The 15,128-nt window shown below is 43.4% G+C and overlaps 1 protein-coding gene across 2 annotated transcripts in view; it reads right to left on the bottom strand.

Annotated features, from left to right (window-relative positions):
- ttc38 (tetratricopeptide repeat domain 38) overlaps positions 1 to 15,128 on the bottom strand; it is a 66,683-nt gene that overhangs the window by 22,039 nt on the left and 29,516 nt on the right. For both annotated transcript variants that reach the window (XM_078568248.1, XM_078568247.1), the window contains 5 exons: positions 8,676 to 8,751; positions 6,715 to 6,834; positions 6,029 to 6,088; positions 2,673 to 2,711; positions 1,097 to 1,178 (listed from right to left, as the gene is read on the bottom strand). In XM_078568248.1, the coding sequence (XP_078424374.1) occupies positions 1,097 to 1,178; positions 2,673 to 2,711; positions 6,029 to 6,088; positions 6,715 to 6,834; positions 8,676 to 8,751 (377 nt within the window). The remainder of the gene's footprint in view (positions 1 to 1,096; positions 1,179 to 2,672; positions 2,712 to 6,028; positions 6,089 to 6,714; positions 6,835 to 8,675; positions 8,752 to 15,128) is intronic.

Raw genomic sequence — 15,128 nt, 5'->3', positions numbered from 1 at the left:
ATAATTTTCCCTATTAATCCTACCAAAAGCCATATTAGTTTTAAAAAGCCTACATTAAATCTCCTCCCAGCTTTTCCTGATCTGGGGAAATATTGCCAATATTTCAAATGTCTATGCATAACTACGGTGCATCTATGCTATGGTATGGTTTTCATGTCCTTTCTATAATGGGAGGGGGGAGGGGGGTGGGGGGAGGGATCCAAAACTGCACACAGTCCTCTACCTATGATCTAAAAGAGACCAACAATAGTTGTAATAAATAGTGCTTAATAGGGAACAGGGTTAATGAAAAGACAAAATAAAAGAAGCTATGAATCTGATTAAGAATGGTATTTATATTCTGTTCTCACTATGAGATATTCACTGCCGTTTACTTGGCTTCTTCCCTACCTCCAACAATGTAATTTATTATAAAAGCAAAATACTGCGAATGCTGGAAATCTGAAACAAAAACAGAAAATGCTGGAAAAACTCAGCAGGTCTGACAGCATCTTTGGAGAGAGAAAAACAAAGTTAACGTTTCGAGTCTGTTTCAGCTCTGAAGAAGGGTCATACAGACTCGAAATGTTAACTTTGTTTTTCTCTCTCCAAAGACGCTGTCAGTCCTGTTGAGTTTTTCCAGCATTTTCTGTTTTTGTTTTTAATATAATTTATTAACAGCACATGTCTATTTGTTAATTATATGTGATAACCACATCCAAAATTGTTTCAACAATTATTTGCATTTACACAGCTACTTTAATGCAGACAAATGTCCCAAAGCATGCCACAGAGGTGCAATTAAAAAAAACAGCCAAGACTAAGGAATAAACATTAGAAGGGCTGACCAAAAGCTTGGTCAGAAGTGGGCTCTACAGACAATCTTAAAAAGGAGACCTAGGTAACTTAAGGTACAGTTATCAATGATGGGGCAAAGGTAGAATCGGGTGGGGGGCAGTGCATGCACCAGAATCAGAGAAACAGGTAGAATAGACAAGGTTTGTAGGGCTGGAGGAAGTTACAGAGGTCAGCATAGGCAACACCATGAATGGACTCAAATATAAAAATGTGAACACTGAATTTAATTTGAAGCATTGGACAAAGGAAAAAAATGAACCTTCCATTTGGAGTCGAAATAACATAGAACATGCGTCCATTATATCCAACATTGTTCCAGATTCAAAACAACTTTTGGAAATCTGCATGTGGTACAGAGAAAATAACACTAAGAAACCAGAGCAAAACACATGCAGTTGAGAGAAATAATAAACTAAAATACTTGTATTTACTTCACATCATATTTAAGGGGAGGTAATGGCATGGTGGTATTGTCACTGGATTGGTAATCCAGAGACCCAGGGTAATGCTCTGGGGATCTGGATTCAAATCCCATTACAGCAGATGTTAGAATTTGAATTCAATAAAAATCTGGAATTAAAAGTGTAACGATGACCATAAAAAAAAACCATTGTCAATTGTTGCAAAAACTCATCTGGTCCACTAATGCCCTTTAGGGAAGGAAACCTGCTGTCCTTACTTGGTTTGGCCTCCAGACTCACAGCAATGTGGTTGACTCTGAAATGGCCTAGCAAGCCACTCAGTAAATGCTGGCCTAGCCAATGACGCAACAACATTAAAACATCTATTAAGTGTTTCACACAACTAATTGTCTCTTGAAATAGAGTTACTATTTTATAAACATCACAGTCACCATTCTGTGCATATTTCATCCCCTATAATAGACATTTCACTTTCATAGATAGATGACGAGAAGTAAATGAAGCTGTGAGGTGGGAGGGTAAGTGGGGGGGGGGAGGGGGGGCGGGGGGAGGGTGGGGGGGGGGATGAATCACAAGTCCTAATTTACTTTACCCCGTTTAAATAGGTCTACTTTCCTCTAGGTGCTCTCTGGCTGGGCATTATGCCTGAAAGCAGGGAGGGAATGCAAACTCGCAGTGAACCTGAGAGAATGCAAACTAGGGGTTTTTCTATTGGTACCGAATGCCTCATGTAATTCAACTGATTCTGGAGACAGGAATCAGGGGAGTTGTGTGGAGGTTTACAGGAGTACCTACCAGCCTGCCAGCAAACATCACTCCATCCTCAAGACCCATGTCGATCCTGGCTGAGCACCCAACTTCCCACCTCATTATCACCCGAACTCTCGGGTTACTCCTACAATAAGTGTTGGCCCATCTACATCCACTGGGGAAGTTCCAGGAAACCCTGGACAATGTACTGGAGGTTTGGGGGTGGGGGTTGGAGATCTGACATGACTGGCCTCGTTGACGCAAGGTTTAGTGGAACAGTTTAAATAAAAAAGGCAATTGCCACAAGGGCTCTTCAAAGAACTCTACTCTTTTTACACAAATCAGTCCTGCTGCTAAACAGCAATATGCAGCTAAAAGTAGCAGCATTAGGTACAAATATGAGAAAATAGAATGGAAACTGCAAAGTACTTTCCCTTTCAACACTGCTGCAACTGTGTAATATGCAGGACAAGAAGTGTCAGCATGCAGACAACTTTGATTCTTCACAGTTTAAATACTAAATGCTGAAATACCCAAATTTAATCCGGAACTAATCCTTGAAATCAAATGAACATAAACAAAAATCAAAATGCCTACATCCAATATAAATTGGACTTCTGCTGTAAAATATTTTTTCAACCTTCAGTTACAGTTTATACTCACATGAGCATCATACAGTGTGAGTGCTGCTTCATATTCGCCCTGTGTGAAAAGAACACCATCAATAAGAAAAAAGCAAAAAACTGCAGATGCTGGAAATCCAAAACAAAAATAAAATAAAACAAAAACAAAAATACAAAAATACCTGGAAAAACTCAGCAGGTCTGGCAGCATCTGCAGATAGGAGCACAGTTAACGTTTCGAGTCCGAATAACCAATCAATAAGAATGTTATCCAAGAATAAGGAAGTAAACATAATTGAGGGTTTCAGGGTAATAATTGCTAATATTAAGCAGTCCAAGCTAAGGAAAGTGCTGCCCAGATCAGATAAAGTACAATCCAGCTACAGAATGAATCTCCCTCCACTAGGCCTCAAACAACACAACTAAAACTCAGCTGCAGAAAGCATTCCTTATTTCTGCTGTATAGCATTTTCATTTCTTACACCCCCTCTATGTGAGCTGTGTGTACTGGATAGCTTTATGCTGTGTTTTTATATCCACTCTCTGAGAAATTGATCCAGACCAGCCCAAATACATTTTCCTTTGATAGATTTCACTAAATGCAATGACATTTCCAATCCCCGCTCTGCCAGTGGGAGCTTGGACACAGGTGGCAGTGATCACAAAATCATAGGCATCTTTCCATCCATTGTAATCAAAAAACAAAACATCAACAGCTCTTTCCCCACTGGCTGCATGTATGTGAAGCCCTGCCAATGGGCAAAGAGCCCTGTAAAATATGCCCTCAGGTGAAGCTGACTTTATAAGTCATCATAAATTTGCACCAACAAAACTGAGACCAAGCAGCTGGATTCCTATAACCCTTTCTGGTCTTCAACATACATATGTTTCTATTAACCTGGAGAAGGTTTTGTACCAGTAAGCAACATGTTGTTAATTTTGCTTTTATTTCAAATTCGCTCCTCTTCAGATGATTTTTAACAAAGTGTTTTGAGTTCAAGATCTGAAAACAGATTCCATGGCCATTTCCATGGAGGGCAGAGTCAGGAGGACGGTGCCCAAGTGATTATGCAGCCAAGATTTGTCATTCTTTTGAACACTTCCTGTTGAAGCATTTCCTCCATTTTTCAAAAAGGCTGCATTTGTTGCCAATGTTGTGCAGGTGAAGTTCTAGTGTTTTACTCCGTTATGTAATTGCAAACGACAGAGCAGGCAGCGGCCAGGACCAAAGGAGGCGCTGCTCATATCATCATGGCTGTGTTTTAGACCGATAGCCGGGAAAACACACTTTTTCCACCTTGATCTTAATGCCTGTCACTATCTAACCACGGCCAGTAAAAACCCTGCACTGGCAACAGCGTGATCTATATACTTCTAAAATACACCAATACCCTTACAAACACATTTTAAAAACATTAGCAGATACCTGCCTTTATCGTGAAGATACTGTGGCGTACTGGACTGACATCATGTCACAATTATATGGGGCTTGGTGTTATGACTGATGCAGTTGGTAAAGCTGAGTTATTTAAAAACCCTAGAGGGAAACTTTAAACAACTGTCATAATCTATATTTTTAGGTGGTATGTTTGAGATGCAGTTCTAAATTCAGAAATCATGATCATAATGAATGATGGAGCAGGCTTGAAGGGCCGAATAGTTTCTATGTTCCTATGTAATCAGACCACCAGTTCTCGAGAGGTTTTTATATCAAACTACACGAGACATTTATTAATTTACACAAGTTAAATATATACACATGGCTACAAATTACTACTATCATAACTTTTAACAAACTCCCAAACTAATCTCCATTAAGGCAACAACAACCTATGGACTTTAAACAGACACCAGCCAAAGTATTTTCACCTTACAAATTCAAAGTGAGATTCCTTTCACTTTGGTTCCTTTGCAGACACAATGGCAGGCTTACAGGCTCTGAGATCTTACATTGCCAATGCCTTGCATACACGAAACTGCTATCTGTTATACCCAGCACATCTCAGTGAATGTAAATTCTCACTGTATCACCAGCCCCCTTGCACATCACCTCTTCTAACAATGAAACCTTTTTGATAGTACCAATTTTATTAGTTATATAAACATTGCTTGGTCTCTGCTAGCTAGGTGCCAGATTTCACTCCCCTTCTTGAATGCTCTATTCAACAAAATGCAAATGCACTGTACCTCTCTTACATCTCAAAACTAGGATACATCAAAGCACCCAGCCTAGCTGGCTTTAATCCAATTAAGACATACCCACAAACTAAACCTCTATTTTAAAAGAAAAATAATTTCCAATAATATTATATACATTAATAGCTCCATGACACTTGGGCAGTGACCAGTTTGTCAAGACCAGCCTTTACATTCGCAACCTCAGAACACAATTTGTTACCTAGTCTTCCTGTGAGGGAGCAGTCGTCAAGCCATTAAGTAAACAAAATAAGATTTGAAGACTGCAGAATACATCAAAGGACCGAATCTCCAGGGTCCAACCAATGTTAGCAATCTTAGTTGTATACCATTAAATTAATGCATAAAAAAAAATCCAAAGGGTTGTTGAAAAAATATTGCCAACAGAACAAAAGGCTTTCTGGCAGGCTGGGCACAGAGGACTGACATCATTGTATTTCTGTGCATGCATGGACTAGTGCGCATGTGCAGACAGGTATTGGAGGCCATCTTGCGCCGCCATCTTCCATTGACAAGAGAGACAGTGTTTTTATAAATCAATGGGCTAAATATCACAATCCAGCACACTGGATAGTTAGTCCAGCAGGCATGTGACTCAAATTAGGTCAAAACTGAGATCCACCAGGTCATAATCTTACATCAGGGATTCCAAGGAGCTTCTGTCCACTCCAAACAAAGACAGTGACAAAGGGAGAGGCTGGAATAGGGCCTTAATGCTTAGGTTTTTCATATCTCTAACCTCTCAGCTCAGCTGACCTCAAACTGCAAAGGCCCCTCCCTATGCAGATTGGATTCCTGTTGGGAGTCTGACTAAAATATTTAAATATCCCCAGGACATTAACCGGGTTGAAGGCCCACCACTGAGTTAAGCAGAAGTCCAGCCCCCCCTTAATATTATGCTGATTTTCCATCCAAAAGAAGAACCTGTTATTCAGCAGAATCCACTGCACCACCCAGTCCCCTCTTGTAGAATACCTTGTCAAGATATTTTCAGATTATCAGATCAGTTCTGCTCCTGTCAGTGACATTACAAAATGATCGCGGTGCACACATGGAGGAAGTATAGGATCCTTCAATCCAATGGGATAGCTTAAAATGTATTTATGTTGGAAAGTCAGGCTGTGGATGTTAAGCGTAATATGACAATTAGCAGGTACAAACAAACATGGGATGGTACAAGTGTCCAAATCACTTACAAACCTTTTCAATGTGGTAGAGTGCCCAATGCCAATAAATATGACAGGAGAGCATGTCAGAACTCTGTAAATAGATTGAAAAGGCAATTATTAAAACATTTCCATAAATATATTATTTTTGGCTTTTTCAGCATTCCATGACTATTAGGAGACAGGTCACCTATTCCCATTGCTCTAGCAGGGCTATTTTTCAACTAGCAGTTGTTCGTTATTGGTATCGATCGACTGTATTTCAGATTTTCTGTATCTCAACTATCCCTCTTAGTTATTGTGTTAATAACAGATATGGCAACAATAAATGTTATCAATTGCATCAAACTCAACTGGATGCTAACAGTTATTCATTTATTTAACCTATTTTAGAAAAAAAACAAATGGGGAACAAAATTCCTTCCCCTACATTTTCTCACCACAAAACCAGCAATTAAGGCTGCAAAAGAAGGTGAGCAATCTGCTAGAAAGTATATAACAGAAACCTAGTGATGACAATTTTCCTTCCAATGATCTTCTGCTCCCTTGCCTTTGGGAAGACTGAACAGAAACAACCAACCTCCCTACAGCAGATCCGAAAGAGTGGAATTCATTCCCACGGTGCTCTATGCAGCTGTACCAGCCGCTGTCTAAATTATATTTTATCAATTTTAATGGGGCTCAATCAGGAACCACTTATCTTTGCTGTCTTATGTTTACCTTCCAGTTGTTTTCCATCTGCTTCAGAAACTTTAATCCAGTGTCCACATCTGCACGCATCTCGTACACATGTGCCAGGGTATGTGTAGACCAGGCATCCCTTGGGTTCAGAGCCAAGCTCTGATGGAGAGAAGATAGAGGAGGGGGAAAAAGAGAGATAGAAGTTTACACTGTGGATGTTAAAAGACATTATAATGGCCTACAACTTCCAATGGAGTGGCAGTTGAATTGGATTGCCACTCCGCTGGAAAAGTTCTTACCTTGAAATTCAGGTGATCCTATCTCGCCTGACCTTTCTAACTCAGGCTGGACAAGTGCAGCGTGTCCCTGGGGCCTAGCATTGAGGGCTGTAGAGTTGCAGATGAGTATGCCACAGTCCCTTGTTTACAGCACTAGCTGCTGTAAATCAGGTAAGTTTAAAGGTCTTTGACAAGGCAGGGAGGTTAAGTATATAAGGTAAGTGGGTGGGACCTTTGAAGGGGCAGAGGGGTGTGGATCAGGGTGTCAGGTCGGGCCTTGTGGGAGTGGGCGGCTAGTTTGTGATGGCAGTGGTGGTGAGAGTCGGGCCTCTCACTGTAAGTTGGGGGGGGGGGGTGGGGGGGTTGTGGGAGGTTGGGTCTGGCGGCAGTGGGTGGGGGGAACAGAGACAGGCCTGGCAGGGGTGGTCCTTGTGGCAGGTGGGGAAGAGCCCCGTGGGGCTGGAAGTATCATGGGGCGCAAGGGGAATCCCATGGGTTGAGGAGTTCTCTTCGGTGGGGGGGGTAGTCCCAAGGGGTGTGGTGTACCATAGGGGTTCATTGGGGTGTGGGGGGTGTCTCATTGGCGGCAGGCGGGGGTTTGGTGTGGGACTGTACAATAGTTAGCCAGAAGTTAGAATTGGTTTTAATTCTTCTAACTTTTCCTGGATCAATATTGATGTAACACAGTTGGAACCACCCGAAGTTTGCGATTTAAATCGCATTTTCGGATGGTGCCCAGTGGGAAGTTTGCACTTCTGGGCAGTTGCTGTGCAAACCTTACCTGGGAATTTCTTGGAGGGGGCTGGGGGTGGCAGGGGGAGTTCCCCAGCGCATCTTTTGAATACCCCCGAAACACAATGCCCTGGAGCTCAGAAGTTACTACCCAATATATCCTTCAATTTCTGTGTGGCAGTTGCACCAGATGTCCAGTATCCTCCGACATACATGGGATCAGTGGGAGTGCACTTGATGATGGAATTGGCAAACACCCCAGCAGCAAAGAATAATGAATGGTATATGCATCCAGGCAGAGCTCCCTGGGTCCAACCCCATGACTCTCTTTCTCTGTGAGCAAAACTACAGCAGGTCTGAACATTTTTCCATTTGTGCACATCTATAAATGTAATACATTCACTTCCTGTGCTTTACACATTTATTTCTGTCATGCTATTATGGTCGCGAGGGAATTCTCTAGAGGGGTTTCCCATATTGTGGGAAAACTCTGTTTTATTTAAACTGCACTATTTGGTATTTAAATGAATCTGCTTCCAATCTGGTGTAGAATAGTTAGTTACAATTTTACTTCCTCGAGAGAAGAGAAAAAGGGTTCCCCTTCATCCCTTTTTGAACTTCCTTTCTCGAATTTACATCCCTCTTTTTGATCGCCACCCGCCATCCAAACCAGCTCACTCCTACTATCTGACTGTCCAACAACCCACATGATTCATGTGAACCCCTTTATGGCAAAATATCCTTCTGATGGCACAGTGGTCAATATTGCAGCGTTTTACAGTTATATTTTGAATCAGGAAATATATTGATTAATGTTGGTGTTTACTGAACAGGATATTAGGATTTTGCACCAGAGAAATCGGTTTACATGGGGCAAAATCAGTCAGTTATACCACAACAGATGGTCACTGATGTGATGAATATAATGATTCTTCAAAAAATAACACCTTGCTCTCCAATCTCTAGTGATATACTTCAGTTCTCACTTACCTCTTTGGCTGTTTTTAGTGCCAGGTCATAAAAGTTAGTCTCCACCAGCCCAAATGAGTACATCCCTTTCAAGTAACTAAAGCAGGTGAGAACACAAGGTTATCAATACAAATCAATGCCTTTTAATTCTGGTTTATTGTCTTTATAATAAATTATTAATATGATGTAACATGATTGCCTTTCAGCTGGCACCCAGTAATGGACTGAATGGAGGTGCTGACGGAACTAGAAATCAGATGAGAAGTAAAGCAGATTGCCAAAAAAAAAACTAACATCAGTTTTACACTGTTGCACAAAGTCGAGATCTAACCCAATATGTTTGAAACAACATACATAACAATTAATTTATGCAACATCTTTAACATTAAAACATTACAAAGCACTTCACAGGAGTTTTATAAAACAAAATTTACCACCAAGCCACATAAGGAAACTTAAGGGCAGGGTCAAAAGCTTGGTCAAAGAGGTAAGTTTTAAAGGGGTGACTTAAAGAAAGAGTTTTGGGGAAGCAGAGAGGTTTAGAAAGAGCATTTCAGAGCTTAGAGCTTTGAAACCTGAAGGCACACCTTTAAATCATGCCCACCTTGCTATTTTCCTGCTTCTGGTGTGCCTCTACCGCCACTAATCTGACAGTGAGTGCGCACCCTGGCCACAGATTAGCCTGCTTGTGCCCAAGGTTTGGGCCTGGAAATGTTTCTGACATAAGGGTCATGATCCCAGAACAGAAATTCAGTTCATTTTCTTTATTTTCTGCCATAAACTCTGTTCTAGCCATCAACTTCATCCATCTTCCTGGCTACTCCCTGAACCAGAACCAAGTTGTTTGCAATCTTGGTGACACATCCGACCACATATCTGTGCCATCACTAAAATTGCCTATTTCCACCACATAACATTCCCAGATCCAATTCCTGCTGCTGAAACACTCATCCCTGCCATTTTTAACTGTGGACTTGAATAATCTAATACACTCCTGGCCTGTCCCCAACATTCTACCCTCAGTATACTTGAGGTCATCCAAAACTCTGCTGCTTATGTCCTGCCTCACACCAAGTCCTGTTCAACCATTACTCCTGTGCTCACCGATCTACATTGGCTCCCTGTTAAGCAAAGCCTCAATTTTAAAATTCTCATCCTTGTTTACAAGTCCTTCCATGGCCTCAACCCTCCCTATCTCTGTAATCTCCTTCAGCCCCACAACCCTCTGATATCTGTACTCCTCTAATCCTGGTGTTGGGACCATTCCTACTAATAATTGCATCATTAGTAACCATGCCTTCAGCTGCCAAGGACCTAAGCTCTGGAATTCTCTCCCTAAACCCTTCCACCTCTCTACTTTGTTTTCCTCCTTCAAAATGCTCCTTTACCAATTGAACAAGCTTTTGGTCATTTGACCTAATATATCTATATGTAGCTCTGCCAAATTTTGCTTTATAACTCTCCTAAGAATGTTTTTATGTTAAAGGCACTATATAAATACAAGTTGTCATTGTGGTTAACATGCAACTCTCCGTGGCATGGAATCTTGGGTCATCTACCTTATATACAATAATGCTAGATAGTCTGAGCTTGCCAAAATCCTTCATGGATGCAGTCTTCTTTTCATGTCTTTGAACAGACCTTTGAGTAATGTACACAGCACTATACTACCACTAAGGTCTGATGCACTGGAGCATCAAAAGGGGAAATAATTGTAACACAATCTCCTTGTACCCATCTCATGCAGCAAAGTGCACCCACTTTACCAGAGAGTCAGCAGCTATGTAGCTGTCACTTGCCTACAGACACCTCTTGTGCATCAATTTTTTAAAAACTTTACCATTTTAGTGATTGATGGTGACACAAAGATCCCATCCAGTGACACTGTGCCAATTCTGGAATATTTACACAAAGGATATTCTCCATTGTGTTGTGTAGCATCGCCAAGTCAGTCAGATTAAGAACAGAACTAACAGCTCAAAACTGGGTATCTATGAGGCATTGCCAATTTCGGATAATAATCTCCTGCTTACTTTATTAAAAAGACAATTAAAAGGTAACCAGTTAGCTCAGTTAGATGACCAGCATGTGGTTTACAATAACGTCAACAGCATGGCTATGATTCCTGTTCTGGCTGAGGTAGACTTGGGACCTGCTTCATTGTCCTGCCCCTGAGAGTGGAAGGCAATGGGAAACCACTACTGACAAAAACTGCCAAGAGCTCAGGATGAAGTATCAGCAGAGAATGAGCCAAAGACATGCCTTCAGACAGAGCACAGATGATTGAATGAAACCAATTATATAGGAAATCAAAATAACCATCTATTTCTTCAGTAAAAACAAAAGCAAAGCAAATCAAATTTATGCCATGTTGGATAATGAATGGGCATGTGATTAATATGTAGGAGGAACAGAAGTAGGCCATTTAACATGCCACCACCCTACCACGGGGCCACAGTGGGAGGTGAGCCCGTCAGGGTCATGGAGAGAAGACACATACAAATCCGGAATTATAAAACAATTCATAATATTTATCTTATTCTCTAATATTCAAGGCCCGTATACATTCATGTGAATTAACAGGCGAACTGTGGTCAGACACACCACACTCCATAGTAAATGACAGATCTGACCCAAACAGAGTCCATGGATTCCTCAACAACCCAGACGTTTGTCACACTGTGAGCCAACTGTTCTCACTGAAACTCTAGGGATCCTCGTAAGAAAGACAATCTTCATATTTGAAGAACTCAACTTGGAATCTCTCCCAAACATCCCTCCATCTGAGACAGCATCAACAAGGATCCAACTCAACGGTTTCAATCTCGCCTTCTGAGATTCCTTTCCTCTGGATCTCAGAGTACACTCAAGCTTCACCTTCCAAGCACAACTTCAGATCTTCAGCCTTGCCAAGCATAAGACCACTGCTCAAAAGGGGTACCTTTGGCCCTACGGCCTGCAACACGGAGCCATCAACCTTCGTCTGCCCTCTCGGGTCTTCTGGGCTTCTCTCAAGCCCACTTCACTTCCAGTCTGCTCCTCACAGCTCTCTCACTTTAACTTGAAACCTATTTCTCTGCTCCTTTCTCTCAACTTAATACTTAATAGGGTCCGTTTCTGATTTTTGTCCTTGTCCCTTACCTGGGACTGTCTTCTGGGGCTGCTTTCTGATCCCTGCCTACGACTTTCTTCGGGGACCTCTTTCTGTCCCACCCTTTGATTTGGGACCTTCTCCCTATCCCCCTCCCAGTGTCCGATGTCCTGGGACACCATTCTCTTAATGGCGCTCTGGTTCCTGGTCAGTTGACCTGCAGTTTTGCACTGTTTCAGTTCTTTGCTTCCCTCTCCTTCTAATCAGGCACATAGGGCCGGTTCTCGGCCTAAGGACAGTAAAGGACACACTCTGCACGTGCGCAACCATCTCACAGCCAGCGTGTGTGCAACATGCCCAAATTATGTTAAAAAAAACCAAAGTGCCAATCTCAAAATCAAGGTAAGTATTCGCATTTCGTCACAGTGAGAGCGGCAGTGTGCACAGATGGGGGTGGGCGCGCAAGGGGTTGGGTGGGCTTGTGCGAGATTGACAGAGATTGAGCGAGACAGAGAGTGGGCAAGAGCAAGCGGGATCGAGAGAGGGGGCGGGATCATGCGGGCAAGACCGAGAGCATGAGAGCGCGAGCGGGCGCGGGACCGTGAGAGCACGAGAGATTGCGAGAGGGCGAGAGATTGAGAACGAGTCATTGTGAGAGAGAGAGCGCGCAAGAGATTGAGAGAGAGACAGAGATTGAGAGAGAGACAGAGATTTTTTTATATTATTCATACACGGGATGCTGGTTGGGCCAGCATTTATTGCCCACCCCTAGTTGCCCTTGAGAAGGTGGTGGTGAGCTGCTTTCTTGAACCACTGTAGTCCATGTGGTGTAGGTACACCCACAGTGCTGTTAGGAAGGGAGTTCCAGGATTTTGACCCAGCGACAGTGAAGGAACGGCAATATATTTCCAAATCAGGATGGTGAGAGGCTTGCGTGAGAACTTCCAGGCGGTGGTGTTCCCATCTATCTGCTGCCCTTGTCCTTCTAGAGGGTAGTGGTCCTGGGTTTGGAAGGTGTTGTCAAAGCAACCTTGGTGAATTCCTGCAGTGCATTTTGTAGATGGTACACACCGCTGCTACTGTGTGTCGGTGGTGGAGGGAGTGAATGTTTGTGGATGTGGTGCCAATCAAGCGGGCAGCTTTGTCCTGAACGGTGTCAAGCTTCTTCAGTGTTGTAGAAGCTGCACTCATCCAGCCAAGTGGGGAGTATTCCATCACACTCCTGACTTGTACCTTGTAGATGGTGGACAGGCCTTGGGGAGTCAGGAGGTGGGCTATTCATCGCATGATTCCTAGCCTCTGACCTGCTCTTGTAGCGACAGTATTTATATCACTAGTCCAGTTCAGTTTCTGGTCAATGGTAACCCCCAGGATGTTGATAGTTGGATTCTCTCTCATTGGAGATGGTCATTGCCTGGCACTTGTGTGGCGCGAATGTTACTTGCCACTTGTCATCCCAAGCCTGGATTTGTCCAGTTCTTGCTGCATTTGGACATGGACTGCTTCAGTATCTGAGGAGCCGCGAATGGTGCTGAACATTGTGCAATTATCAGTGAACATTGCCACTTATGACCTTATGGTGGAAGCATGGTCATTGATGAAACAGCTGAAGATGGTTGGGCCGAGGACACTACCCTGAGGAACTCCTGCAATGATGTCATGGAACTGAGATGATTGACCTCCAACAATCAACTACCATCTTCCTTTGTGCTACTTATGACTCCAACTAGCAGAAAGATTTCCCCCTGATTCCCATTGACTCCAGTTTTGCCTAGAGTTTTGCTCCTTGACACTCTGTCAAATGCTGCCTTGATGTCAAGGGCAGTCACTCTCACCTCACCTCACCTCTGGAGTTCAGCTCTTTTGTCCTTGTTTGAACCAAGGCTGTAATGAGGTCAGGAGCTGAGTGGCCCTGGCAGAACCCAAAATGGGTGTTAGTGAGCAGGTTATTGCTAAGCAAGTGCTGCTTGATAGCACTGTTGATGACCCCTTCCATTACTTTACTGTTGACCAAGAGTAGACTGATGGGGTGGTAATTGGTCAGCTTGGATTTGTGCTGCTTTTTGTGTACAAGCCATACCTGGACAATTTTCCACATAGCCGGTAGATGCCAGTGCCGTGGCTGTACTGGAACAGCTTGGCTAGGGACGCAGCAAGTTCTGGAGTACAAGTCTTCAGTACTCTTGCTGGTATATTGTCAGGGCCCATAGCCTTTGCCGTATTCAGTGCCTTCAGCTGTTGCTTGATATTACATGGAGTGAATCGAATTGGCTGAAGTCTGGCATCTGTGATGCTGGGGACCTCCAGAGGAGGCTGAGATGGATCATCCACTTGGCAGTTCTGGCTGAAGATTGTAGCAAATGCTTCAGCCTTATCTTTTGCACTGATGTGCTGGGCTCCTCCATCATTGAGGATGGGGATATTTGTGGAGACTCCTCCTCCAGTGAGTTGTTTAATTGTCCACCACCATTCACGGCTGGATGTGGAAGGACTGCAGAGCTTAGATCTGATCCATTGGCTGTGGGATTGCTTAACTCTGTCTATCACTTGCTGCTTATGCTGATTGGTACGCAAGTAGTCCTGTGTTATAGCTTCACCAGGTTGACACCTCATCTTTAGGTATGCCTGGTACTGTTCCTGGCATGCCCTCCTGCACTCTTCATTGAACCAGGGTTCAAACCCCTGGTTTGATGGTAATGGTAGAGTGGGGGATATGCTGGGTCATTAGGTTACATATTGTGTTTGAGTACAATTCTGCTGCTGCTGATGGCCCACAGCGCCAGTTTTGAATTGCTAGATCTGTTCGAAATCTATCCCATTTAGCATGGCGGTAGTGCCACACAACACAATGGAGGGTATCCTCAATGTGAAGGCAGGACTTCGTCTTCACAATGACTGTGCGGTGGTCACTCCTGCTGATATTGTCATTGACAGATGCATCTGCGGTAGGCAGATTGGTGAGGATGAGGCCAAGTATGTTTTTCCTTCTTGTTGGTTCCCTCACCACCTGCTGCAGGCCCAGTCTAGCAAATATGTAATTTAGGACTCGGCCAGTAGTGGTGCTACCAAGCCCTCTTGGTGATGGACAATGAAGTCCCCCACCCAGAGTACATTCTGTGCCCTTGCCGACCTCAGTGCTTCCACCAAGTGGTGTTCAACATGGAGGGGTACTGATTCATCAGCTGAAGGAGGGCGGTATGTGGTAATCAGCAGGAGGTTTCCTTGCCCATGTTTGACCTGATGCCATGAGACTTCATGGGGTCCGGAGTCGATGTTGAGCATTCCCAGGGTAACTCCCTCCCAACTGTATACCACAGTGCCGACACCTCTGCTGGGCCTGTCCTGCTGGTGGGACAGGACATACCCAGGAATAGTGGTGTCTG

The sequence above is a fragment of the Cetorhinus maximus genome, chromosome 22 (genome assembly GCF_964194155.1).
Source record: "Cetorhinus maximus chromosome 22, sCetMax3.hap1.1, whole genome shotgun sequence".
Lineage (NCBI taxonomy): Eukaryota > Metazoa > Chordata > Chondrichthyes > Lamniformes > Cetorhinidae > Cetorhinus > Cetorhinus maximus.
Note: the sequence above shows the minus strand (reverse complement) of the source record. Positions and strands in the feature narration are given on the sequence as shown.